This window comes from Watersipora subatra, chromosome 1, assembly GCF_963576615.1.
Source record: "Watersipora subatra chromosome 1, tzWatSuba1.1, whole genome shotgun sequence".
Lineage (NCBI taxonomy): Eukaryota > Metazoa > Bryozoa > Gymnolaemata > Cheilostomatida > Watersiporidae > Watersipora > Watersipora subatra.
The window spans coordinates 52,739,208-52,766,394 of record NC_088708.1 but is presented as its reverse complement, the minus strand read 5'-3'; the positions used below and the strand labels follow the sequence as shown (position 1 = coordinate 52,766,394).

At 34.5% G+C, this 27,187-nt stretch overlaps 2 protein-coding genes across 2 annotated transcripts in view; both read right to left on the bottom strand.

Moving 5' to 3' along the window:
- The window catches only part of LOC137400229 (coiled-coil domain-containing protein 186-like), a 54,634-nt gene that overhangs the window by 23,254 nt on the left and 4,193 nt on the right, over positions 1-27,187 (bottom strand). Inside the window, exons 4-14 of the mRNA XM_068086560.1 lie at positions 26,237-26,365; positions 25,766-25,978; positions 18,663-18,782; positions 17,391-17,594; positions 16,464-16,550; positions 14,921-15,063; positions 14,132-14,312; positions 13,056-13,130; positions 12,392-12,476; positions 11,051-11,130; positions 9,119-9,364 (exon numbers count right to left, since the gene is read on the bottom strand). Of these exons, the coding sequence (XP_067942661.1) occupies positions 9,119-9,364; positions 11,051-11,130; positions 12,392-12,476; positions 13,056-13,130; positions 14,132-14,312; positions 14,921-15,063; positions 16,464-16,550; positions 17,391-17,594; positions 18,663-18,782; positions 25,766-25,978; positions 26,237-26,365 (1,563 nt within the window). The remainder of the gene's footprint in view (positions 1-9,118; positions 9,365-11,050; positions 11,131-12,391; positions 12,477-13,055; positions 13,131-14,131; positions 14,313-14,920; positions 15,064-16,463; positions 16,551-17,390; positions 17,595-18,662; positions 18,783-25,765; positions 25,979-26,236; positions 26,366-27,187) is intronic.
- On the bottom strand, positions 3,552-8,815 carry LOC137385374 (coiled-coil domain-containing protein 186-like). Its single transcript, XM_068071826.1, has 6 exons — positions 8,807-8,815; positions 8,674-8,721; positions 7,183-7,349; positions 6,192-6,261; positions 5,122-5,271; positions 3,552-3,901 (listed from the first exon to the last, which is right to left on the bottom strand). The coding sequence occupies exons 1-6, from the start codon at positions 8,813-8,815 to the stop codon at positions 3,803-3,805; spliced, it is 543 nt and encodes a 180-aa protein (XP_067927927.1). The 3' UTR covers positions 3,552-3,802.

The window sequence follows — 27,187 nt, the reverse complement described above, 5'->3', positions numbered from 1 at the left end:
AAAACAAAATGTAGGAGTCATATAAAAACATGATAGTGACAAAACAATTATTATACCAGAAGAGCAAGTAGTAGCTTTCTAACACAAACCATTTCTAACATTCAGCTAGTGCTAATTAGAATGGAATAAAGCTTTGTATTGCTCAGTGAGAAGATCTAAAAAAATTAATTGCCAGTTGGTAATTAGACCTGGGGAATGAAAATCTGCCTGTAAGCAAACAGAATATCTATCATATCACTAAAACTAAAAAGTTCACACTTTTCAAAATAATTTCTCAATAAAACATGCAGAAAAAAAGAAAAAGCAACCAGAGGACATCGATCAAATATATATATATATATACATATTATATATATATGTATTGTATTATATATATTTACAAGAACACAAATGTTGCAGTCAAAACAAACCCTAACAAAAAAGCATAAAAACTTTTTATGCTTTTTATTAAATAGCAATCAATTTCTAATCACTTTTATTGTAGGACAATATGTTGATGATAGCACCACATATCAGATAAACTCTGTAGAAGACAATTTTATCTCCTTCAACTAAAGAAGTAAGATGCACAAAACGAAATGATCGAACTTTCTTAGTGACTCAGACCTAGAGTGTACCTAAATCAAGTATTACCTTTTCAAATACATTCAGATACATAACGATGTAACAAAAGAAAAATCTAATTACAGATGTAAAATAGAAATTTTTGTATAGCTATTTTCCATAAAAATGTATCTGTTTTTATTTCGAGTCAGCATTAATGTTTCACAAAATATTTATCTCGAGTTCCTTTCATAGCAAGAATGTAATTCATCAACACTCATTTCGTGAATTGATATATGTTTAAATATTATTCAATGAGTCACTTACTGTGTATATTTGTTAATAAAGTCGTAATCCTTGTGTGCCGCATGGCTGGAATTATAATACTGCTGAGTGATTTTAGTCTATTGTTTTATTGGAATCATCATTCTATGGCGCCTTACAGCGCCTCGCGTTCCGTGTTCTCAACTCAAGTTGTGTAACTCGAGTTGTATTTACAAACTCGAGTTTGTAAATGTAAGGTGCAACATATTGGTATTACGGTAGCATAACCGTAGATCTGGTTATATTAACAATGGTACATCAATAGGCACCCGTTAGCTAATAGAAATTAAACTATGTATGTATGTATGTACTGTAAAACTAGAGCTAATGGCGAATTAGAGTGTCCCGAGTTTGCAACTCGAGTTGTATAACTCGAGTTATAGTTACAAACTTGAGTTTGTAACTATGTACAATAATAAATATTGTACAACTCGAGTTCATCAAAAACCCAAGCCGAGTTCTTTCAACAGCAACTCGAGTTCAACAACTCGGCTTGAGAACATGGAACGTGAAGTACTGTAAGGCGCCATACTAAATAACTCATCATTTCATTTTCTCTAGCTATATTTTTTATATGGAATTTTTTGGTGCATCATTGAATGTCATTGACATAATTTCTATGTTTGTTCATTTTCGGTGTTCATTCAGTTTCTTGTCAGGTTCTAGAAAGATAACTCTTTTTTTCGTTTGAAAAAGAAGTGGCCCGGCCACCACATAGATTGATTTTTAGTTTGCTTTTTACATTCTACAATTGTTTTTGTCTCTTTATATTTATATAAATAAATATGCGCAAATATCACCAATATATATAATTTAAATATGTATGTATATATATTTAAATTATTATTATTCAATTATTAAATTTTATATAATATACGCAAATGCAGTTCTAGAAATGAGACACTCCAATTACTCCGTTTGCTTTTTTTAGCAAACCCGGGTTAGTTTTGTGTAACACAACTCTAGTTCATCAAAAACCCAGATCGAGTTCTTTGAACAGCAATTCAGTTGAACAGCTCGAGTTGAGAACACGGAACGCGAGGCACTGTAAGGTGCCATATAATTCCCAATAGTTGTTGTGGTATAGGTGAATATAATTTTATAAAACAATACATCAGCATTATAACCAAAATAATTACTCATTACAATAAAGATAATGCATCATAGTTATTTGCTAAGATTAACAACTATTGCCAGTTTTTAATTAGGAGATCGAGAACTTGTTCTTTGCAAAGCAACGGATTGTAAGGAGCGAAATAATTAGCCTGTTAGTATTAAGCTCTCGAACGATAAAGAAACGTGTTGCTAAACTAGTACCAATGTAGTATATTGGTATAATAAATTATTGATAAAATCGACATGATATAAATAAGATATTTAGAAAGTAAAGTATGTGATCGATAGGGTAATATGCATTTAGAAGTAAAAATTGAATGTTTATTGTCAACAAGTTACAAATACTGTACTGGTTTCAAAACACTTCAGAAATCTAAAAATAACCAACTTGTCTTTAGCATGATTTTGGTAGAAACTAGCGATTTAAAAGCGCAAAAGTGTTTTGCGAAAAACTGTTATATATAACTCGATTCTGTTGTTCAAAAATGGGTTGATTTCAGCGGAGTGTAAAACTTAATTATTCAAATGTTAACCGCATACAAGTTATAGATTCGAATATTAAATATTTGCAATATGAAGTAGATCTTATACAGGATTGTGTTGCTGATAAAATATATCGTCAATAAAGTTTGCATATTCTACATTTTGTTATCATGTTGAACAAACTTAACATCGACAGGAGGCACTGTGTCGTACAACTGCAGGATAGCCTAACGAAAAATAAATGATAAAAATAAAAGCCGTGTTTTTGAAAATTGGAGTTACACAGAAGCAGAATGATGATGGTAAACCCATAATGCCCTTTCGTCAAAATGGTATAAACAAAATATTTGGCAAGCATGACAATTTATCTTTGTAGCCACTGCAAATGCAGTAGTAGCTGCGGTATTCTTACATTCCTGGGAAAGCGCCAACTCGCTAATTTGATATCCACTCCTAAGCGGCTGTATATATTATACACTACAAATCTTACGTGTACATGATAAGTCGTCAATATTTTTGATACAACCAAGTGTAGATATTTAATGAGTAGTTTTATGATTAGTCTTTATAATCTTTGTGGAATGATCGCATCTTTTGAAACTCAGGCTTCATTGCAATAGCGACTGTAGTCTGATAAACTAGGTACGTAGAAGATAATTGGACACTCGCTGTCTGGGAAAATCCCAAATAAGCTGAGTGAACAACTTCAAATACAGCATTCAGCACGTTTGAGAGCAAATCGTTCATAAATTACATGTAATGCTTACAGGAGCCACTGATCACAGTAAGGCATGACATGTTGTTTGTACTTTTAAACGTTTTTTGCCTGCAGCATAATTTTTGATTTATGATTTTGCAGTATGAAACATTTGTTTTAAAAAGGTGCTTGTTCAGATACTAGCAAAACATCGTGAACAAGTAGGTTTCAGCGGATCCAGTGAAGTTGCTCTCAGGCTTTCCTTTATAATAGGAAAAGGCATAATTTTTAGTGAGCTAAACGTAACCACAACAGCAACACTGACCAAATACAAAAAAATTATCTATTTTTGTTATACATATTGAAACAGTAAGTTAATCATTACAGTAATAATATATTATATATATTATGGTAGAAACTGATATCAATATAATAAATTTATCAATATTTCTTAAATAATACTGATTATGAGCAAAATAAAGCAGTCACATCACTGATTATCTCTCATCGTACCCAAAAATAGCCATTCTGCTAACAGTTCTCAAAGTGTCAGCGATGCAAAATGTTTAATAACATCTAGCTGACATGTATTCCTAAACTGTAGCCATCAGTGGCTCATTAAAAAGCCTTGAACTAACATCAAGTCACTTTGGTTTCACGCTGTGATATTTGGTCTCGCAGGGCTGCATTCTCTGCTGACATTCGCTGTATTTCCTGCCCTAATGTATCCATATTCTCCTGCAAACGCACAAAAAATTGGTTTAACAGTGAAACCACATTCAATAGTTGACAAGACTAAGAGCCTTCTATTACAGATAAATTGGCCATACAAATTAAGAAAGATTTTAAAGGCAGCTTTAAGTTTTATGTTTAAAATCAGTCTGTTTGCTTTTTAGCAGAATTCATTCGCTTTTGTGAAATTGTTGCTAACTGACCAAGACGCATAGTTGATAGCGAAACAAACTAAAATTTCACAACATAAAACTTGCATGACAAAAATTGCATCAATCTATCAGCATATAAGTCTTTTATGCACGTTGTAATAAATATTGTCAACAAATTGTTAGAAAAATTTATAAACAATTTTCAGTGTCAACGGTTTCAAGAAGAAGCCTTGCAATTTTTAAAGTATAATAACATCTTTTGTCATTTCAGTTGGAGCGACCTTGACCTTGCACAATAGGAAAAACATACAGCTATCGATGTTAAGCTAACAAAACATTAGATGTCAGGAGAGTTTAACAGTGTTTACCTTTTGATTAAGTCGTCTAACAAGAAAATGAGCATTAAATACGTGTTACAGCTGCTCGCATCGACAAGCTCAAAGAATGCTATGAATCCTCTTATTACTACGCGCTAGGAGAAGAAAATTTGCATGGAAAATATGTATTGAGAGCAATAACCTCAAACAACAAAAAGTGTATCTTCTTGTGGACTAATGACAATACGTCAAGTGATATATTGCAAGAAAGCGCTGCAAAAGGCACTCCGAGTAACTCGCCTGGCCACAGCTTTCATCTATTTATTTACAGAATTGAGGATTGCACCAATAAGAAGCGAGATGTGATTGTTTGTTGGTACATCTTTCTCTAAGAGTACCAAATAAAACTGTAGTTAATCTGATGATGAAGAATGGAATAATGATAATAAACCGTATCTCTTATGAGTGCAACCAAAAAACTTGCACTAAAATTACAATTTTATTACTTAAAACGCTTTACTATTGAAATACTAAAAAGCTACTTCTTCAATTCCAAAAATGCAGACATTAACTTTCGACACTATTTTCACACAACCGGCCTTCATAATTGTGTATTTTATGTAAACTTACTCTCTCATGTATATGTATATTATTAATAAAATAGTTATTGTAATCGTCTACAAGTGACGTATACACGTACACACTAAAGGTCTCTTTAGCTAAACTTATGCTCATTACGAAGGGGCAGTTAACTCACCTTCAGTGTTATGTTCTTGAGTAGAGTATCTTCAAACAAACCCTGCAACTGATTATTAATTTTAAGAGAGAGTTTTAAGCTTAAGCTTTCGTCTTTTGATTGCTGTTTATTTATAGACGCCATTATTCCACCTTTTTTAGCAATCGCAATCTACAAACAAAGACAAGACTAAATCAGTACACATTATGCAGTAACAGAAAACTCCAAACACTGAATGAAAGGGGTTTCAGTTTCAAAGATTATTTTGTCATTTCAAGCGACCATGAGTCGCTCAACAATCCATGTCACTAGCATCAGCTGACAGCTGACATCTAGCAATCAGGTTGACATCTAGCAGCTTGAGAAGGACCTCATAAAACATCCCGCCGATTTAAACGCAGCACATTCAGCAGGCAAACTCGATGTAACCAATAATAAACTATTGTGTGACAAAACAACAAATACGCCTTCAATTCTTCATATTTCCTACCTGTTTTACTATATTATATAATATTATTATATTATATAATTTACTGTAAGTCACAAACACTACACCACTATCTTCATGTTGTTATCTTCAGCTTTTTCACGTTTTTTAAAAGTTCACAATCTCATCAAATAAAGATTCTATATAAAAAGCCATGAAAACTCTAGTCAAAATATCTTACATGGACATTGAAGAGCATTTATATGTCATTGGCATAAATTTTAGATCGCGTGTTGAGGTAATCGTAAGGGTTGGCATGATTGCGCAACAAAAATTGACTTAATAAATATGTTGTATCATTTCATTAAATTAACATGTATGTTACATCTAATCATTTTTACTCAATGAAACCACCTTTCGATTGTGAGCGCAACCGAGCAAACCTGATTGTTGCAGTTTAGGTCAGCTGCAATCTTTCCACATATAATATTAAAACGCTTATAATCTCGATTATACCTAAAAGTTACCAGCAACCAAGGATCGTCTTCTCAAAATTTTGCTTTCAGTAACGTGTCAAACAAACTGACCATAGCTAAAGTCATTGGTTTTTCGAGTCTGAATGCCGGATGCGGGCTACCACGTCGATGCCCAAAACGTGATTTACCTTATTCAGCTCCATTGCTTCAGAGGTCAAACCTCCAGCATGATCTCGCATCGCGTACATCTGTATGATTCTACAACAAGAGGTGACAATTCAAGGACTTGAAGACACCGTAATTGATATATAATTTTCTACAGGGACATGGATGGCGTAGGTGTAAAAAACGCAGATATATATCGAAAAGTTAAACAATCAATGCTAGTCATGCTAAACTACTACATAACGACTGGTCTACACCAGGTATGATGCTAACCAGGAATGCTTTTGTATGATCACAAGATCTATCTTTTCAGTGTTTCAAAATGAGCCCAATTTGCGCAATTTTACCTATTTTATGCCCTTTCTACACAAGATAAAACATAATAGAAAACTAGATCAGTAACCTGAGGGCAAAAGACTATTTTTACTTGTTAGTAATTTTGAAGTACACGTAGTTGTTTTGGCTTGAAATTTCTTTGGGTAGGTTTAATTTAATGGTAGAAATGGCCAAGATAGTTTAATATGATTTTATTTTCAACAAGTAGAAAGTCAGAAATATTTCGTGCGTAGTCCAAGAAGTTGAAAACACGACCTCCACATTATCTCGGGTTAGTTCATTGAGGGGGTTAACATTAAATATCCCCAGCCTATCTCACATCGTCGGCTGTTTTAATATTTATGTTGCGATGCATAGAATGCTGTTCCAGAAATCTTAACATTCCATTTAGAAATATCTGCTCACAATATTACAGAATATGAAAAAACAATCACCAATCCTTATCAATACATGCATATTGTATTAAATGTTGGCTCTAAATGAAATTACACCCAAAATATGGCTGTTGTTAGCAAATAGGGGGGAAAGGAAATTATTTACTATAGTTTAAGCCTACAAATCTACACCGATCACCAAAACCCAACCTCATCAAACGGAGAAATTAAAATAATCGAAAGCTTTCAAATCGCAATATTGCACATTTGTCCTAAGCTTTTATACTAGTAATCTAAAACCAACCGAGTTTTCTTTTGTATCTCTTCTACCAGCTGACTGATATGTTCCTGACAGAAATCCAACTTCTCATTCTTACGAGCATTTAGTTTCTGCAGCTTGACTATCTTCTCGATCATCTTCTGTTTGTCTGGCTCGAGGAACTGTGGCTCGAGGGCATCGCTAGCGGAGGCCTGTTAAATAACAGAGCTCAACTATATTATGCGTTATAAGGTACTTGTGCTATCTGTTAATGTGCAATTTCTCTACACTCACATGAAAATCTCTATACAGTTGCATATGATTTCTCTACAATATTAGATGAAAGTTCGTCACACTGTTGGGTGTGAGCCAGTTATCAAATTAGGCTCTACATCATTGAACAAAAATTTTCACTGTTGGTTAGCAATTTACAATATTTTGTGTACGTTGTACCCAAATTCTGCCAGGCAATTGGATACAACACCTCAACTATTTATTTCTACCATAAAGGTTGTCTACTCAATTTGAGTACAATTTTTCTACAACTTTGCGTTTATTTTTCTAAATATGGGACACAAGTTTTTGATAATATCGAGCAGAGTCTTCCATATTATTGTGCAACAATACTTTAAAACACAACAAAAAGCAATAATCACTGGACAAAGACTGGAATTGCCGGATTTAACAGACAAAATTTTTATATGCAAAGGAAAGATGAGCAACAGAGCAATAGAAACCAAATTCTAAAAACAACTTACGGTAAGTGCAGTAAGAAATCGTAGTTGTAAATACAATGAGCTATAATTCTCAATTCTAGCTCGAGTGCTGTATCTAACTGTACCTAACTGCACCTAACTGTACCCACAAGGCATTAATACAATTTGGAATGTGATATCTGTAATAATCTATATATATATTTCTGAAAGTATGTCCGTGTGTCATATGTCTGTCTGCATTCCGGCTATAGCTATTATTAGAATAGCCTAGCTGGGCAACAATGCTGACGCAATGCCATTGCCTACCGGCATTTGAAGCTTACTAACTAGGTTAGTAGTTAGGTTGCCAAGTGCCAGGCCACTTGGCAATCGCCTGCTACTTGCTGGAGAGTTACCTGCCAGCAAGTGGTAAGCAAATCTCATCACTTCTCATTGTTTATAAGCTGATTTTTAATACCCGGGCAACGCCGGAAGGCACAGCTAGTGGAATAAAATAGATGTAAGGCCACAGCCACCATTAGCTATTTATCATAATACTCCTGTCTGTACTGATTACCAGACTCTAAACAGCACTCACACCAGGGATTCGCAAAGACTGTTCACAAAGCTCACACGCAACTCAACGCAATCATATAAAACTAACAGAAAATGTTGAATTACAAGCAGGGAAAGGAAATTACATATGCGACTACTTGCTATGAAATTTAGCAGAGCCGAAGGATTGAAATAGTTCTATGGATCTATAGATGATTTATATGAGAGAATTGATAGGCAATTGCTAGAAGTTAGACTAAAGACAACCCCGAGCAAAGCAACGTACACGAGGTCGAGTGCCGAGTCTGTGTCCAGGTTGTCGCACTACAACTTGCTAACAAAAATAAGAAAATAGCAAAATTCAATTAGCAGAAAACACAAGTCTAATCATACAGTTGCAGAGAGACAAGTGATTATGCCTTTATCATCTTTAGCCAATAAACTGACAGATCTAAAGACATCAGAAAGTTTTGGCAAATGCCCCGCAGGTATAAAACAACACTTGGTTTTCAAAACAATACCCAAAGGGCACACAGTAAACAAAAAGACAAAGCAAAAAGAACAAGTTGTCTCTGTTAAATTAGTGACTTGCTATTTAAACCATTTTCTATGTAGGCAAAAATGGAATGAAAATAGTGACTTGTTATATAAACCATTTACTGCGTAGGCATAAATAGACTGAAATTACGAAGCCTGATAATATATATGGAATAATAAAGATGGACGCTCACAGTGTCTGATGCAGACTGTTTACTCGACTCAGGGGCAGCCTGTGGACGGTCAACCAAGACCCAGCTGTCAGCCTTATCAAGACTACTAATGCTGTTATTTCTGGAATGTTGAAGACTAGTGGAACCATCTCTGGCCGGGCTACTCTGTCGGCCTGTCGATGTTGGAAGAATAATATTCTCGTCTAAGTGTTTTGACTCGTGAGCTTCTAACTGTCTCTTTAGGGTGTGAACTTCTCGCGTCAGCTCCTAAAAGTAAAGTCACAAATAAACATTGAGTTAACTAACAAGAAAAAAATCAAACTTCCCAACACTAAACAAAAACAATGATTAACTAATACATATGATACCGCATTTAGGTTATGTAAATATCAGAACAATATCAGAATATTCTCACTTTTTTCATGCAAGGTAGATTATACTTCTAGAAAGTTCCTTCAAGCTTTATGTTAAATAGCATGAAGGCAATTATCTGGGTATCATCTTGTTTATAATTAAAACTCAAGCAGAAAGGATTATAGCAATAGTTTTCTTTATTATATTTGGTCACTTCACATGTAAATGATAGCTATTGTTTTTTTTCATTCATAGGCCTTCATAATAAATAAATAAGAAATAATTTATGTAATATTTGATTTGTTGAAATAAGTGGTCCTAACTGGACATATTACAATTTCTTCTGTCTAAAATCAGCTTCATGAACTCACGGATTCATTGCTAATAAAAAGGTGACTTTGAATCTGGTTAAATTGTCAGAAATTATGTCAAAGTCTTTGATTCTGTGTTACAATAACAATTGTTTCAAATGTACTAACTTTTACGCAATAACAAAAATCTATACTTGCATTTAATGAGAAGACTAAAACATTGGCAAATACGGGGCTCGAACCCATGACATTCAGTTTGTTAAACTTAGGCTCTAACGAACTGAGGTAATCGGTCACCTTCGAAGTCTCCAAATAACGGAGCCAATCAGAGAATAAGGACTGATTTGCGTCAGAAAAAACGAATAAACGGACGAGGGCCAATATAATAATATAGATTTTGTTATTATAAGTTTCATGAGTACAAATGTATGAAGCTAGATAGCCATAAATGTTTTACTGCAAACCTATAGAGCTCAACCAGCTTTTGTTCATGACACGCTACTTTATAGGGCGTACCAACAGAGTTGAACCCCTTCAAGCTGCAATAATGCTATGCTTTATGTGTGGTCTGGGACCAGAGGCTATCAATTATTTAATGTGACTTCAGTTAGGTAAGTCTCAGTGGACAAATTTACAAAGATATAATATTTTATCATTTTTGCATCAACAAACCATTCAAAAGACAATTGCGTAGATCACGGAAGGAACTACATAATAGCAATTAAGTTATGTGCATAATTGGCAAGTGTACTCGACTGTGATATCATCAACAAGTGAACATACAGCATCTGACTATCGTATGTATATCAGATGCAAGTTATAATAGAGAGAACCTGTGCTAACTCTACTCAACCTTGGCAGCGGATGAAGAGCGTTATGTATGAGTATTCAGGTGAGAGGGCGAGTGAAAAGATTTCAGTAAATCGTCAATTCAAACATGTTCCTGGTGACTTAAACTTTAACACAGGGACCACTAAACATATTATGGAAATGTTTACTTTTTCATATCCATTTCCATAAACATAAATATTTCCATAATTTTATGGAAATGGATATGGAAATTTTATTTTAGAAATATGGAAATGTTATGGAAAGGGAAAATAATATGGAAACGTTATAGAAATGGAAATAATAGGGAAATGTTATGGAAATGGAAATAATATGGAAATGAATTATGGAAATGTTAGGGAAATGGAAATTGTGACATACACGTAATCCCTGCTTTAACATAGACTAACAGTTTGAGTTCCTAGCACTGACCCTCGATCATTCCTTGCTAAATACTTACTCTGACTGAAGAGATTTGTTTCTTTTTAAGCATTTTCACCTCAGCTTGGTATCCATCAATTTCTTGGTTGAGCTTCTCAACTGCAAAATTATATTATGAATATATTCTATACTATACTAGCGGTATGTCCTGCGTTGTACAAATATTAAAAATCAGCTTATAAACAGTGACAGGTAATGTAGTTGCCTGTCACTTGCCATTAGCCTGGCACATTGCCAATGGCTAATTCGAGTAAGCTAGTAATTAGAAATTTGAGTAATATACTAATAAAAGCCTAAAGAGCTAGCATAAAATGACATTGCACTGTACACAGAGCGGTATGGTAAGATGCTTAGCTTAATCATTAGACGTCGCTTAATTGGTAAGATGTTTGCCTGGTGAATGGGAAGTTCCGAGATCAAATCCAGCATGTAGCAGATATTTCAATGCTAAATTTTAATAGCTATAGCTAGAGAAACCGAAACACATACAAACTTTAAGATTTATACAGATATGGTAATATTTATATCATTAATATATACTGTATGTAGACATAGTTATACAAGTGATGGCTCTGTGACTTTGGTTGACAATGTCTGAGCCCAGTGGCAAGGAAACCTTGTCGACTGTTGCAGAGAGCAATTTTAGATTGGCGATGGCCTAGTGGTTTAAAATACTAGTTCAGTTACCACCAGTGGCCTTTTTGGGTATTGAACCCTGACCCATCATTTGCGGGTCAACCATTTTAGACCACAGCTGCTGTGTTTTATACCATGGACAATAGACATACTGTAAACTATATAAAGCCGCATTACATCTCCACTACGTAAGTTCAATTGGTGTAGAAAGAGACTGCAGTATAATGATAAGCTCAGTACACAAAACTGGAAATAAATGCTGCCTGCTGCCTACTGCTGACTGCTCACAGGTTCCCCTGAAATGTTCTGCACATACTGCTAGCCAAATATTTTAATTCCACAAAATATTGTGAATGATTGAGGTATTCAAACACTCAAACAAACACGCGTACATTGCGTTCTCGACATTTGTAAAACTGGTGCTTCAGATGATCTGAAATCTGGTGATTCTACATAAAAAGCCAAACAGGTGCAAACAGGTTATTTCGCCTGTGCACTGCCTACTAACACCTGCTTGTATCTTATAAATCTTGGAATGACAACAAATAAAATTGCTGTCATATACATATAATTAGCACTAACTAATATTTTTCTTTACTAAACATCATCTGACTTCATCTTGACCACTCCAACCATAGCTAGTCATATAGACAGTAAATCCAACACTAACTGTTACTAGTTACTAACTTGAGAGATTCTTTACCTGTCATTAACTAAAACTTACTTTGTGCCAGATAATCAGCGGCTTCAGTTTGTGTTTTCTCTGTAGAAATCTTAGCAGCCGAAGCCTCAGTCTGAAGTTGTCTTTCCTGCAAAATAGTTCAGGTCAATTAGGTATACCAAATCTATATCTATATAAATGTATCTCAACATATCTGTGTATGTGTGTCCCTCCAGCTATAGCTATTAAAATCTTGGAATAAAGAATCTGTACCGAAGAAGATATGATCTCAGACCCTCCCGTTCACTAGTCCGACTTCATACCAATTAGGCTACAGAGATTGATTTCTTCGCTAGCCGATATATGTCGCTATATGGGAGCAAATACCCAACGGCTTTGCATACTATGCAGGGTGATTGCGTAACGCCTCTTAGACGAATATCTATCATTAGTAAGCGTATTGGCAATTTCCATTGCTAATAGCAAGTGGCAGGCACCTCTCATTACTTCTAAGCTGATTTTTAATACCCACGCAACGCCGGGAAGCACAGCTAATTACTGAATACAACTCAGAATCTATTCAAGGATTAGTATACTTGAAAGACAAATAGCAGTTTCTATTTCACCTTTGCATTTACAATATTTAAATATTTTATATCTTTATTTATCCCAACCTCGCCATTAAGGGTACAACAACTCTCCTTTTTTCCCACAGACAACTGCTCACCTGCTGTTTTACTTTGTCCTCCAATGTGGCAATCTGTCCCTCTAGGTGCTTAGAAGTGATATCCAAACCACTCAGCTACAGAAAGAACACTCAAACCGGTTAACTACAGAAGAAATAATACTAATTTTCCTGCATATGAATCAATCCAAAAATACTTGCCAAACACAAACTTAAACCGTATCAGTTAAATTTTTAATTCATTACCTTGTCCTTGCTGGGTTAGTTATAATTTATTACATCTATGCACCTTCGTGTAAGTAAAAATGATTTAGTTGACATTATTTATAGCGCATATTCTATTAAATTCAATGAGACTCCCAATATGACACTGTATGTTGGCTAAGGACAAATTCTAAAGAATTCCACCAGCAAACCTCAAACCAAAACTCTAACACCATAAAATGGAGAAGAAAAAAGTATAAAATGTGGCAAAAGTAGCTAGTTATAAAATATCCCCTGCTCTGCAAGGAGGCCTGCAATCAAACAAGGAGCAATAAACAACAGAAATTCTGACAAGGCAAGACGAGCATGGTTTAAAATTATTGAAAATGCTCTTTCTTAATTTAATCAAATTTCTTGAAAAAGTTTTTAATAAAACTTTAATGGGTGATTTAAGCATATCTGTCCTTGAGAGTAGCATATCTGTCCCTGAGAGTAGCCCTGAGAGTAGCCACTCATGTTTATAGTTACTGGACAGGTGCACTGATCAAGCAAACCTCATGTTGCTAAAACTTAATGTTTTTTAATAACAAAGGAACTTTCTGAAGAATGACAATATTCTGGACCTAAAAAGTCTCTTAATTCAGACCTAATCAGCCAACTACAGTTATTGGAGTGAGCAGAGATCGAGAAAGCGGCAAGTAAAAATGTTGGAAATCAATGTTTGAAAAACGCAAGAAACACATAAAAGAAATAAACAATGCTAGCAGCATGACAAGAGAAACAACCATACATGTATATAAACCTCTCACAGATTTACCGCTGATGATGGAAAATTTGTAATTACAGTTGCACTTATGAGAGCAGTTACTCTACAGCCCAGCCTACTCTTCTTTCCAGTCAACAACAGGACAGACCTTAGACTTGAGGGCAGAGTTTTCTGATTGCAGCTCGGTATTCCTTTCTGTCATCTTCTGCGTTAATTGGAGCATCTCACTATCTCTCTTCTTACAAGCCTCTATGTCTGATCGATATTCCTCAACTGTTTGAGTTATGTTAACCACCTGGCCCTGCATGTCCTCGCACTCCCTCTTCTTTCTACAGACATACCAGACAAACCTGAAGGCTTAGCTGTATATATATTTCTGAAAGTATGTTTTATGTCTGGATGTCATATGTCTGTCTGCATTCTGGCTATAGCTATTATTAGAATAGCTGGGTAACAATGCTGACGAAATGTCATCGCCTACCGGCATTTGAAGCTTACTAACTAGGTCAGTGGAATTTTTCATTGGCAATGTGCCACGCCACTTAGCAATGGCCTGTCACTTGCTAGAGAGCCGCCTACCAGCAAATGGTAAGCAAATCTCATCACTTCTCATTGTTTATAAACTGATTTTTAATACCCGGGCAACGCCGAGAGGGACAGCTAGTAAATTAAGGTAATTATATCCTACATAGATAACTGTCTGTCGATTACTTCAAGGAATATTAACAATACATGTAACTGCTTTTTAGTCAATAAAAACCAACTATACTGTTTCCCTACAAAGAGAATATCTCATTCAGCATCAGGCTAACATGAATACATTGATAAGTCGTATATTTTAGGAGCTAAGTCTAGAAGGGCCATTATTTTATATTTCCTCATTAAGCTGTATTTAGTGAACAAATTTATAACAGAGACCAAATGGTAAGGTACTTACAAAACCACCTCTTGCTCAAGTGTCTGCATTTCCTGCAACTTCTGCCTAATCTGGGAGTTTTCCTCTCTTAGACTTTTAACACACGCACTTAAGTCATCTAATTCTCGTATTTTTATATTGTTTGTTTTTTCTAATTCTTCCATCTAAAATAATAAAAAACAGTGGCCCTGATTTAGGAACTGTAATCACCACTAATATATTACATGTTTTTTACAGGTATATAATTAGATGCCCAAATTCTGGTATCACTATTGGTACCGACACCGATACAAAGATTACATACCTGGATGAGTCGCGACTGATCTCTTCTTAAACAAATCTGAAACTTCAGGTATGTTCTGTAAATCTACTATTGGTCATGTTAATAGGATCATAACTAACAAATAATAGAAAACTGCACGTTTTTAGTTTGTTTTTATTAATCTAATACAAATTTCAATACAGGAAATTACTTTCATTCGTATTTGAGCAAACATATCTGGTAGTTTGGGTAACTAGTTTTCTAAATTTGGTTAAGATATAGCCTAAATTATATGTGTGGTAACATCAATTTACAAAGATACAAGTCATTACAGCTAATCACAGGCTATGAATGAATGTAATACATAAGTCTGGTTCACGCTATATCGCTGATGTCGGTATGGTCTTTTCGGCGTGTATCGTCGATTATGTGAACCATAAGCCGATGGCATCGACAAAGCAACGCGAATACGTTGGGAAGGTTTGCAGCTGTCAAACTTTCCTGATAATTCGCTGAGCATCGACGACAGCCTGTACAATGGGAACCATTTTGGTAATGGTAATTAACGGATGCGGATAGCGTGATTTATTAATTTCCATTTATAATAGTCACTGCAGGACTATTATTTGACTCCAGCATGCAAAAACAAGGAGGTTTCTTCGCAAAAAATTAGAAAGAAAAATGAGAACACTACATCACTGATGCAAACGCGGAGGGGTATGTGATAGTGTGAACATGGTTATCATCGCCGATCACCAAAGTATTGTGGCTTCAACACCGAGATACGACGATATAGTGTGAACCAGGCTTTATCTCATAAAATTATATTTTTGCACTAACTGCACTATTTTTACACTGTTCAATAAATAGATCCATATGTACTATAATTTTTTCTGCAACAAAAAATCAATCAACCATGCAACAAAAGCGATTCTGGATTGGTAAATAGATTGGTAAATAGATCGACTCTCATATGTTGCATTGAGGCATCTCTAGAAATTACTAATACCTTTTTGACCATTACTCACACAAATGTTGATCGACCTATGATGTGACCTCTGACCTATGATGTGACCTCTGACCTATGATGTGACCTCTGACCTATGATGTGACCTATGATGTGACCTATGACGTGACCTATGATGTGACCTATGATGTGACCTATGACGTGACCTATGATGTGACCTATGATGTGACCAATGATGTGATCTATGATGTGATCTATGATGATATATATTATTCACAAAAGTTAAAATATTAGTTAGCGCAAACAAAACAGAGAACTGCAAACACTATACTGACCTTCACCTCCCCTGCTCCTGATTGTTTGCGTAAAATATCAGCCTCTTTCCATGTCTTCTCTAGCTGAGTTTTTATTGACTCCAACGTCTATATTCAGAGAGAATAAACAAGATTCAGTGCAAGTTTGAGGAAGGAATAGTTCATGCAAAAGGTTTTCTTTTTAAGATACTGAGGGTAAAGTTTCATTGCTCAAAAGCATATGAAAATTAAATCATGTCTTTAAACAACAAAAACATCTCCCAGTTCCTAATTAAAAATCTGACTAAAAGTGCAGCAAATGATAGTTTTAACAGCAAAAATGAAAAAGATCAGAATAGCTAAAAATCTTAAAAATATGATGATGAAGTGATGTTGAGGTCTCAAGTACAACTATGACACAGAATTACCTATCAAAACAATTATGCTAGTTTCTCAGCATACTAACCAGAAGGAAAGATAATACAACAGAGAACGTAGTCATTTTTGTCTCATCATACACTTGGCGTGATGAGCGAGACTCAAAGAAACAGTTGCTAATTGGACAAGCAGTAGGTTATTATTATCAGTCAAACTAACACTCGAGAGCTTCTAAGGAAATAGCACACAAAAATTGCTGAGAAAATTTTTAAGATACAAATGTAATTATTTCAACAACTGATAACATATCTACATGTAAATGCGTGATTGTACAGTAGAAGGTGCACAGCAGCATAAACATTTTTAGGAGAATTGCCATTCTACTATTGATGTCAAACTAGAACGATAATAACATTTTTTATTCATAAATATAGTTTAAACATTTTCACAAAGGAAAAATCTATTAATCACAATGAATAATTAGTTACATATTTCATGTTTTTTCATGTTTCAGAGTTTTTTCCTCACAAATTGTTGTGAAGAGACAACTCCTTCACTAAAATAAATATTTTATTGTGTAAAGCAAATTACCTGTGTTTGATTTGCAAGGGCGGCCGATTTCTCCTGCAGCTCTGCATCCTTTTTCTTCAACTCAATATCCAAACTGTTGGATTTGATCTCTTCTGATTCTTGATACGTTTTAATCATCTCCTGACAGTTGGTGCGAATTGTCACACATTCCTCCTTGCTTTCTTTCAGCCTTCGGGTCGTCTCCTCCAGTTTCGTTTTGGTTTCCTGCTCAACAAAATAAGGTGGTGTGATAGTCAGATGAAATAGATCTCTGTAAATATACTAGATATGATAATTACTAATAGCAAGATCAAGATATTGCAACTGCACTGATTTTAGTCAAAGTAGCCTTCAAGGATTGAATTAAATACAATTACCGTATGTCTATGAAACTGGCGTGGTTTCTCCTAGTTCTATCAAATAAAGGTAAACGATATTTGCCTTTCTTTAAAAGTCTGCCATTGACCTATTTACATGCTTAACATTCATTTAAACTAGTGCAATAGAATGTTACTTATGGAATGGAAAATCTATTCAGTTCCACAGACTGTAACAAAACCAACACAATGAAAATAAACAAGGGCCATATTGTTGCAAGTTGATGATGTAGAAATGTCAACAAATATCTACATATGTAGACAAATGCAGACATTTGTCGACATATGTAGAAATGTCTACAAATGTCTACATTTGTAGACATTTCTACATGTCTACACAGAAATTTGTAGACATTTCTGTCTACAATTGCAGACAGAAATGTCTACAAATTTCCATGTCTACATTTGTAGACACAGAAATATCTACAAACTGTGTTTTGTAGACACAGTTTTGTACAAAACTGTGTCAACAAAAGTTGTAGGACAGCAAAATATCAGCACAAAACCTTACAAGAAATTTCACGCTTTCACTCTTATGCACTAATGACACCTACAGCTAAAATCAAATCATCTACTTTGAAAGTTGGTGCGTTTCATTCATCCGCCAATTCAAGCAACTACTTTTTCATATATCAAGTTCGGCTAAGATCTCAAGGAAAAAAATCACTCATACAGATAGTTTCATGAACAAGTTTGGTAGATGAAACTATCATCATGTCTCTCAGACGAATTGTCAATCAATCATATGATTTAATTACATTCTGGCTCCTTATTCACCCATCCTTCAATTTATCATAGAGATAATGTAAACAACTACGAAAGAACTAACAACTAAGTTGGCTTGATGAATGGACCACCCGATGAATGCGTGAGAAACGCACTAAAACAGTCTGAGGTGTTGAAGAAGAATACTTACCTTATGAGCCTCGACCTCTGACCTCAGTTTATTCTGAGCCCACTTTGTCCTGTACTCATGGGAGGATATCGAATCCTTGCAGACCTCGAGCTCTTTTTTAAGTGCTGCTACTTCTGATACCTAAAATTTATTTAGCATTTAAGAGCAATAACTAAATTGATAAATAAAACACAAAAACACTTTCTCCGCCTTAAAAGTCACATTCATTAAAGGTCCTGTTGATTTAAGGTCATTGGTTAAAGGTCATCGATTAAAGGCCATCGATTAAAGGTCATCGATTAAAGGTCAGCGATTAAAGGTCAGCGATTAAAGGTCAGCGATTAAAGGTCATCGATTAAAGGTCATCGATTAGAGGTCATCGATTAAAGGTCGTCGATTAGAGGTCATCGATTAGAGGTCATCGATTAAAGGTCATCGATTAAAGGTCATCGATTAAAGGTCATCGATTGAAGGTCATGTAAAACGACCTGGTAATATCATGTCGTTATGTAGTCTTTAAAGTAGAATCACAAAATTTCAAGAATTTGGTAAAATCACATTCTTGAAGCATCAGTTTCCTTTGTAACTAGCTAAAATTGTTTGCTAGTACACGCATATTTGGCCAGGGGTAAAAAAAACCTACGGTGTTGACCAGTCATTTCATGGCGTATATAAATGATTTTGAGTTAAAAAATTATCTATATATATACATCTCAGTGTCTGTCCATCTGTCCAGTTATAGCAATAACGTTTTAGTAATGAAAAATCCGCTTTGCAGAGATTTGATCTCAGTACCTCCAGTTATGGAGGCGACCAGCATATTCATTAGACTACGGCGTTCAACTGAGCATAGCTATCAATAATGGTAAAGATGTTCATTACATAGTTAAAATATGCATAACGACGTGCGTCACACGTAACAATTGCCAGCTGGCCTCACTAGGAGAATACCCAGCATTGCAAGGGTATAAAAACAGCTTATAAACAGTTGAAGGTAATGTAGTGTAAAGGTAATGTAGTAGATAAGGTAATGTTTGTAAGCTATATTTTCATTACCCAAGCAACGCAAGGCATTCAGCCGATCTATATATGGGCTTATCCATAAATGATTTTTCAGCTAAAAAAAATTTTAATTTGTGGTGAATAATATTGAAAGTTTTCCACATAGAAAGCCCAAGATAGCAAATACATGTATATAACAGCATTATTTTACATGAATATTTTTGTTGGCCTATTCACCATTGAACTTCAAGGTTCTTTGAATCATCAATTAATTATAAATTTTCAGTTTTTTTAATGAATTGTAACAGGGAAGTAAAATGTCAAAACAATCATTTCTCTTGTGAACATCACTCAGACATTGTTTCTAGTTGAATATGTAAAATAACACTATGATATTTGTATTTTAAAGTGTAGAACAAACATTATGAAAGGCGCTGGTAGAAATGTCTCATCATTCGCGAAAAACATGTTTAAATTTACATACTCAGCTCAATTTGTGAATACAGCAACAAAATCTATATGCAAAGTAAAAATAGTATTCCCTTCATATACCTTAAACTGCAGCTTTCTACCAGTTGTCATATTTGATAGCTGTTGTGAATGATGGGACGCCTTGAATGATACCGGTAGGATAACAATACTTTGAGTTAAAGGGATTGCTATTACTCTATTGTAAGCCAGTTCTTGGACGTTTTTGAGATTAAAGCTTATTTGTGGATGTGAATGTAAGTTTTGAAAAAAAGAATGAAATTTGAGTTAAAGGATTACAACTTTTGTCTAGAACACAAAACTTGTGTTTTGAGTTATTAACCAGAGTGGAATTACCCCTGGTTACGAACCACTGGTCTAGACTTACATCAGATTTTAAGAAGTGTCATTAAGTTTAAAGTACAATCATAGACTTTCTTAGTAAAGACCTTCAAAGGTGTTTCTGCTAGCCATTAGATCTCAAGGAGTTTGAAAGCAACTACTTTAGCAACTAATAGCCTTTAGACTAGTGGGAGTTGGAAAGCAACTACACTCACTAACGTTAGCAAGTATAAATTATAATTGGAAACAACCTATATCAGTATTCAGTGTAGTCTACCCAGCAACAACACAACCAAGACTCATAATGAGCGTACAAAGGTATATCAATCTAAAATGAAAGCTGACGACAAAACTAAGACAGTATATTTATCAGCACAAGCAGCAAATTCAAAGAGGTATCACCAAAAGGAAAACATGTCAGACAAGGATATAGAAGAAAAAACACGAATACGAGAGAGCGTAAACTTAAGCAAATAGAAAAGAAAAAAGTGTTAACTGTAAAATTACCCAATTGTAAGTATTGTAAGTACTGTAAGTATTGTAAGTACTGTAAGTATTGTAAGTACCTTTATGTATCTTATAAAATCACTATTATACATTAATTTAAAATTTATCTCTTGTATAGTATGTAGATTGTACATTCTTTGCAGACGTTTTTCTACAATTTATTTATTTTATATATATTATATGTACATTTTTATATTTGGCAGCTTTTGTTTGCAACTTTAGAATGTGTACAAAATTTATTTATAATGTGAAATTTTTTTATTGTAGCTGGTGCCTTCAGAAACAGACAATCATAAGGTGAAGCTGTCAAGAGACTGCAGAAAGCTCTACCTAACAGTCCTTGTAGATCTAGACAAGCTGTTCGCAAGCTGGCCCTTCATGTCGGAGTGCATTTAGCTGAAGTAGACATTGATGAGAGACGTGGCAGGCAGCCAAGTTGCTAATGATACTGTTGAGAAGGTCCAAACTATCTATTTAAGAGATGATATATTCCTACAAACTCTAGGTATAAAAGATTGAAGATGCGACAATGGAGGAATAGTTCAGAAGTGCCATCTTTACCATAACATCAGTGAGACACACGAGCTCTACAAGGCTTAGTACAATGACACAAACCCTATAGGTAGAACCAATTTTACTGAGCTCAGACCAGCTCAAGTATTTCCTCTAGATGATATGCCTCATAATGTTCGTGTGTGTTCAATACATGAGAATATGTTGATGTGCGTTTTTGTGCTAGCTAAGAACCGTAGTTTACCATCTAGCGGTCGTGCGTTAGTCAATACCATTGTATGTGATCGTACTAACAAAAAGTGTATGCACACGCTTAATACTCAGTGTAGTGATTTGTAAGTCAGTAAAAGATTTCTATTTGGTTGTCATAAACGATGTGGACACACAAGTAGTTTGGTTTCAGTGGTAAAAAAGTTCAAAAGGTAAGGCATGAAGGTTCAGTTAATGAGCTCCAGATTGTTTGGTGAAACGATGGGATACTTTTCTGACTCACTGTTACATTAAAGATGCGCAAACCTCATAATATGAACAATTTGAAAAGGAATTGGGACCAAACGAAGCAGTTGTGCATGTTGATTTTAGTAAAAACTACCAAACATTTTGTCAGGATGAAACACAAGCTGCTCACTGGGCATACACCCAGGCTACATTGTTTACCTGTTGCACATGGACTGTAAATGGAATACATAGCGTTTGCTTTGTCAGTGACTACCTAAATCATGATAAGTATTCAGTTTATGTGTACATTGACAAGCTGATATCGATGATAAAATCTGAAAATGAACTCATAACTTCAGTCTGCATGTTTTCAGATGGCTCAGAGGCACAGTTCAAAAACCGTTTCATGTTTGCTAATCTTCAGTGGTTTAAGGTGGCCCATGAACTTGAGCATTTTGAATGGAACTTTTTTGCTACCTTCAATGTAAAAGGGCCAGTGGATGCTTTGGGAGGTTTTTTGAAAAGATTGGTGCGTTGCACTGTGTTATGGGGCGCAAAGCTGATGTGACCAATGCAGAGAGCTTTGCTCAATCATGTAAAAGCTCAACTGCTGCAGTTGTTTTAGTAAAATCTGATGAAATTTTAGAGAAAAAATAATATCTGAACCAGCGATGGAAAAATATAATAGCTTTAAAAGGCACACAGCTTATTCACCATCTTGTTCCAACAGGATCTTATATTGTTGCACATGGTCGGATTAGCAAGGATGTGAAATTGGTGTGTCATAGCTTTTTTAATATCTGTCCAAGTCTAAATAAACGGGAGCAGTATATTCTGACAGAAAAATTCAAACATGTTAAATAGTTTTACTCCTATGTTTCTCCCTGTAAAGCACACCGCTTTGTAAATACATACTGCATTTTTTCCTTTACTTGATAGTTTTAGTAGAAACATGTATTTTTATTATTTTACCATATATTGTCACTACAATGTATTACATAATCAATAATGATAGTATTATGATCTTGTTTAAAATTATGTGTGTTATATAGTTACAATAAAAACATGGACATAGTTCTTCAAGTAACTTGATATTTGTAAATCATTTTCAGACGTGTCCCATCATTCGCTGTTGTAGTGTCCCATCATTCACATTTTCCAGGATAGCTGTTTGAGGCATTTAATTAGATAAAACCAAAGTCAAAGTTAATCAAACCACCTGCATAAGTGGTCAATGTTTTTTGAAAGTCTTATGCTTTAAAATTCAGCTAACTCACAGAAACTTCAAAGTTGAATACAAAGCACAAAAAAACAAATTTTTGTGATGTCCCATCATTTACGCGTGTTGCACTCCATAGCTCTGGAACTACTATTTTAGAAGCAGTAAACTTTATATTATCTGAAAGCCAAGGAAATACGGCATCAATTAATTCAGAGAGTTGTATACTGGAAACTAATGTCTATGTGTAATTGGCATCAACTAACTCTAAATGTCCCATCATTATTTATGAGCACACCCATATATAAATCTAAAAGTTTGTCCGTCTGTGTGTGTGCTTCGGTTTGTCAAGTTACAGTTATTAAAATATTGGAATGAATAATTCGTATCGCAGAAGATTTGATCTCCAAACCTCGCATTCACCAGGCAAATACCTTACCAATTAAGCTATGTGAAATTGATAGATTCATTGGACGATATATGTCGCTTTGTGGGTAAAAATACACCACCACTCTTCATTACAGCGCAATGTAATTTTATGCTTGCTCTCACGGCTCTTATTAGTAAGTTTACTCAAATTAGCCATTGGCAATGTGCCAGGCTAATGGCAAGTGGCAGGCAGCCACATTACCTTTCACTGTTTATAAGCTGATTTTCAATACCCGTGCAATGCCGGGCCTTCCGCTAGTTTTTTATAAAATGCTAATCATAGTTTCTTAATACTTCAGCAAATCTTGATCTATTTCTAGAGTAAAGATATTCTGCTAGCAGGATGTGCAAAACATTCAAGAGGCAGATTTGCGTGGGTGCTGATGACTGACAGGAACTAGCACAAAAATTGACTTCGCCCGAGAAACACTTTAGACGATATTAATAATTTGATCAAAAAATATCAATTTTTTTCTGAACAAAAACTTGAGTAATTTCAAATAAAACATTGATCAATCTTTGTTTAAAAAATCCAACTCGCATTCAACCATGTGTTTTACTGTGTGACTGAAAAGACGCATAAGCTTCAACAATGAAAGAAGGGCACAACTCCATCCCACTGTGAAGTATTGTTAAAACTTTATGAAATATACAACAAATAATTACAATATTTGCATGCTTAATGTTGGCTACGCAGGAGTCCAGAATAGAGCTATATATTAGGTCAAACCTTAACATATCAAGTTCATTCGTCACGAGATGCTTTATACAATGCATATTAACTGTAGCTTGGTAGAGCTAATATTCCTATAGTCCTTGCACAGCGCAAACACCTATTATAACTCCTTAATAAATTGTACAAAGTAATTACACATTGAAGCAAATGTGTGTTAAAAAATTAATGTAAAAGACTAAATTCTATGTAAAAACTAAATTAAAGTCATAATCAATAAAAACCGACCGATACATGCATTTAATTTTAGAAACCCGGGAAAGGAGTGTAGTTTTGGCAGCGCATGGGTTCAGATAATTTACATACTTTGTTGTGTTTTTGTAATTATCACCAGCCTTTTCACTTTTGCTTACAAAAGTGTGGGTTGAGAAATTTTGCTTATAGCATGTTGAAAACTACTTCAGAAGCAAAGTTCACTTTTTTGCTAGAATTTTACATGGTATGTTATTATATTATATTGTATTACATTGCATGTTATTATATTATATTGTATTACATTGTATGTTATTATATTATATTGTATTACATTGTATGTTATTATATTATATTGTATTACATTGTATGTTATTATATTATATTGTATTACATTGTATGTTATTATATTATATTGTATTACATGGTATGTTATTATATTATATTGTATTACATTGTATGTTATTATATTATATTACATTGTATGTTATTATATTATATTGTATTACGTTGTATGTTATTATATTATATTGTATTACATTGTATGTTATTATATTATACTGTATTACATTGTATGTTATTATATTATATTGTATTACATTGTATGTTATACAAAAATTATATGTCAGGCAATCTAGTGAAAGCAAGTAAAATTATCATTTCACTTGCCCCATAATTACACTAAAGTTGAATGAAAATTACTATCACTTCCTGTGTGTTCGACAATGGAGTGGAAACGACAACTACGGTAATGCATAAACACCTGAATTATATTGCAGTTATATTATGGTGCATGTACTGATTTCCTAGATGTTTGGTTCCCTGGGAGGCATGAAAAAATGTTCTGCAAGCAAAGTAATTAACAGAAAATTGGCACCTTTCATTAGACCATGTCTTCTTTTTTATAAACTACCTTGCAAATTGGAAAGATTCTCAGCATTAGGAAAGAATAATAATGGCAGTTTTAAAGCAGAAGTTATGCAAAATAGAAAGCGTGGAAACTCATAGACAACTATTACTAATAGCGAACAACTCCCCTCAAAAGAAAATTAAAGCCTTAAAAACATATTAACCTTGTTTAACATGTTAACATTAACATATCAACTCTTGCTGTTTCAAATGATTGTTCATGAAATAACCCATAGACCTATTAACTAATTATAAGTATAGTTAATAGGTCTATGAAATAACCATTGTAAATATCACTGGCAGCTTGCCAATTTTTTATCTTTTTTTAGTCTACGATAAATCCTTAATACCAACAACACCATAAATACAAACCTTTGCTCCAGCACTGTTGGAATGTTTAGCGGACTCTGACTTGAGTGTTCTCAACTTTTCAGTCAACAACTCTTTTTCTCGCATACCATCCTTGACCTTCAACTCGAGCTTGTCTATAGTAACCTGAAGTTGCGATATCTTTGCTTCTCCTTGAGCGAACTTTACCACCATGCTTTCTTTCTCTCCCTTGCACTCATCATATTTTTTTGTAATCTGCGATTAATCACTCGAATGAGAATATGAAAAGCTAAGGCTATGATGTTTTCGGAGTTTTCCATGAATCACAGCTTATCATTATTCAGAGAGCCATTAAAAAGGTTGTGCAAGGCATAATGACCATTGTGAACAGAATCGCAATAGATGTAAATAAGTTGCTATAACAGCGCTTTATATCTTTCCAAATGCATGAAAAAGGAATACATTTATATATACTCAACTCATGACCATGAAATGTGGACTAGGTATTCATACCTTATCCATATTCGCTTGATGCTGTAATTTGCAGCCTTCTAGAGCCTTCTTAGCAGCCTTATCATTAGCCTCGACTCTCTCCTTCCACATATTTATTTCATTCAGTTGACTAGATATGGTCTTTTGCAGCTACAGACAGAGTTTCATTCAGTTTTCATTCTTCCTAGCGTGTTACACACACTTCCATTACTTTTAGCTCATTAGGGTTTTATCAACTGCAACTATATTCAGACTGATGAACAGGAAGAAAAAACATAAAAACCTATGTCTTTTCCTCACAAACATATTGATATCAAGTGAGATACATGCTCTATTCAATAAGATACATCCACCGAGCTGAGTAGTTCTATCAACACAGTGAGATATCCGTGAGACCCAAGGTGGAACTCCCAAGGATTATTTAAAATGGTTTTTTATTGCATAAACTCTCATCAAGGTTAATAATATCTTGCAGTTTTTGAAGTTATTGAATCATTAAAATGAAAAAAGCCACCATGGCTGTCTGTCCGTCTGCGTGTCCAAAACCGCAGTTGTAAGTTATAAAAATAGGTTGTGCCTACTAGATTCCAAGTCATTACTATAATATGTTTCAGAGTTCAATTACTAGCTTTATTTCTATTATCACTATTACTAGTACCCTGGCAGTCTAGTGTGCAGAGAGAAATCGGCATGCGTGCCAATAAAGCGCAGAGATTAGGTATGTGCATAACTATTCCAAAATTCTGGAAGGTGCATTATTGTAGTGCCCGGCTGGTAAGTCAAATGTTGCAGGTTTGAATCCCGTACGAAGCAATCTTTTTCCAATCTCCATCCATGGGTTTGGACAACTGCCAGACACGACTAATTTCTCGTAAAGATAACCAAGTACTAAACAAAACAAACCCTTTGGATTCATCAGTAACAGTAGCAACTGAGATCAAACCATAACAAAGGGTGGTGAACTTCTGCGTA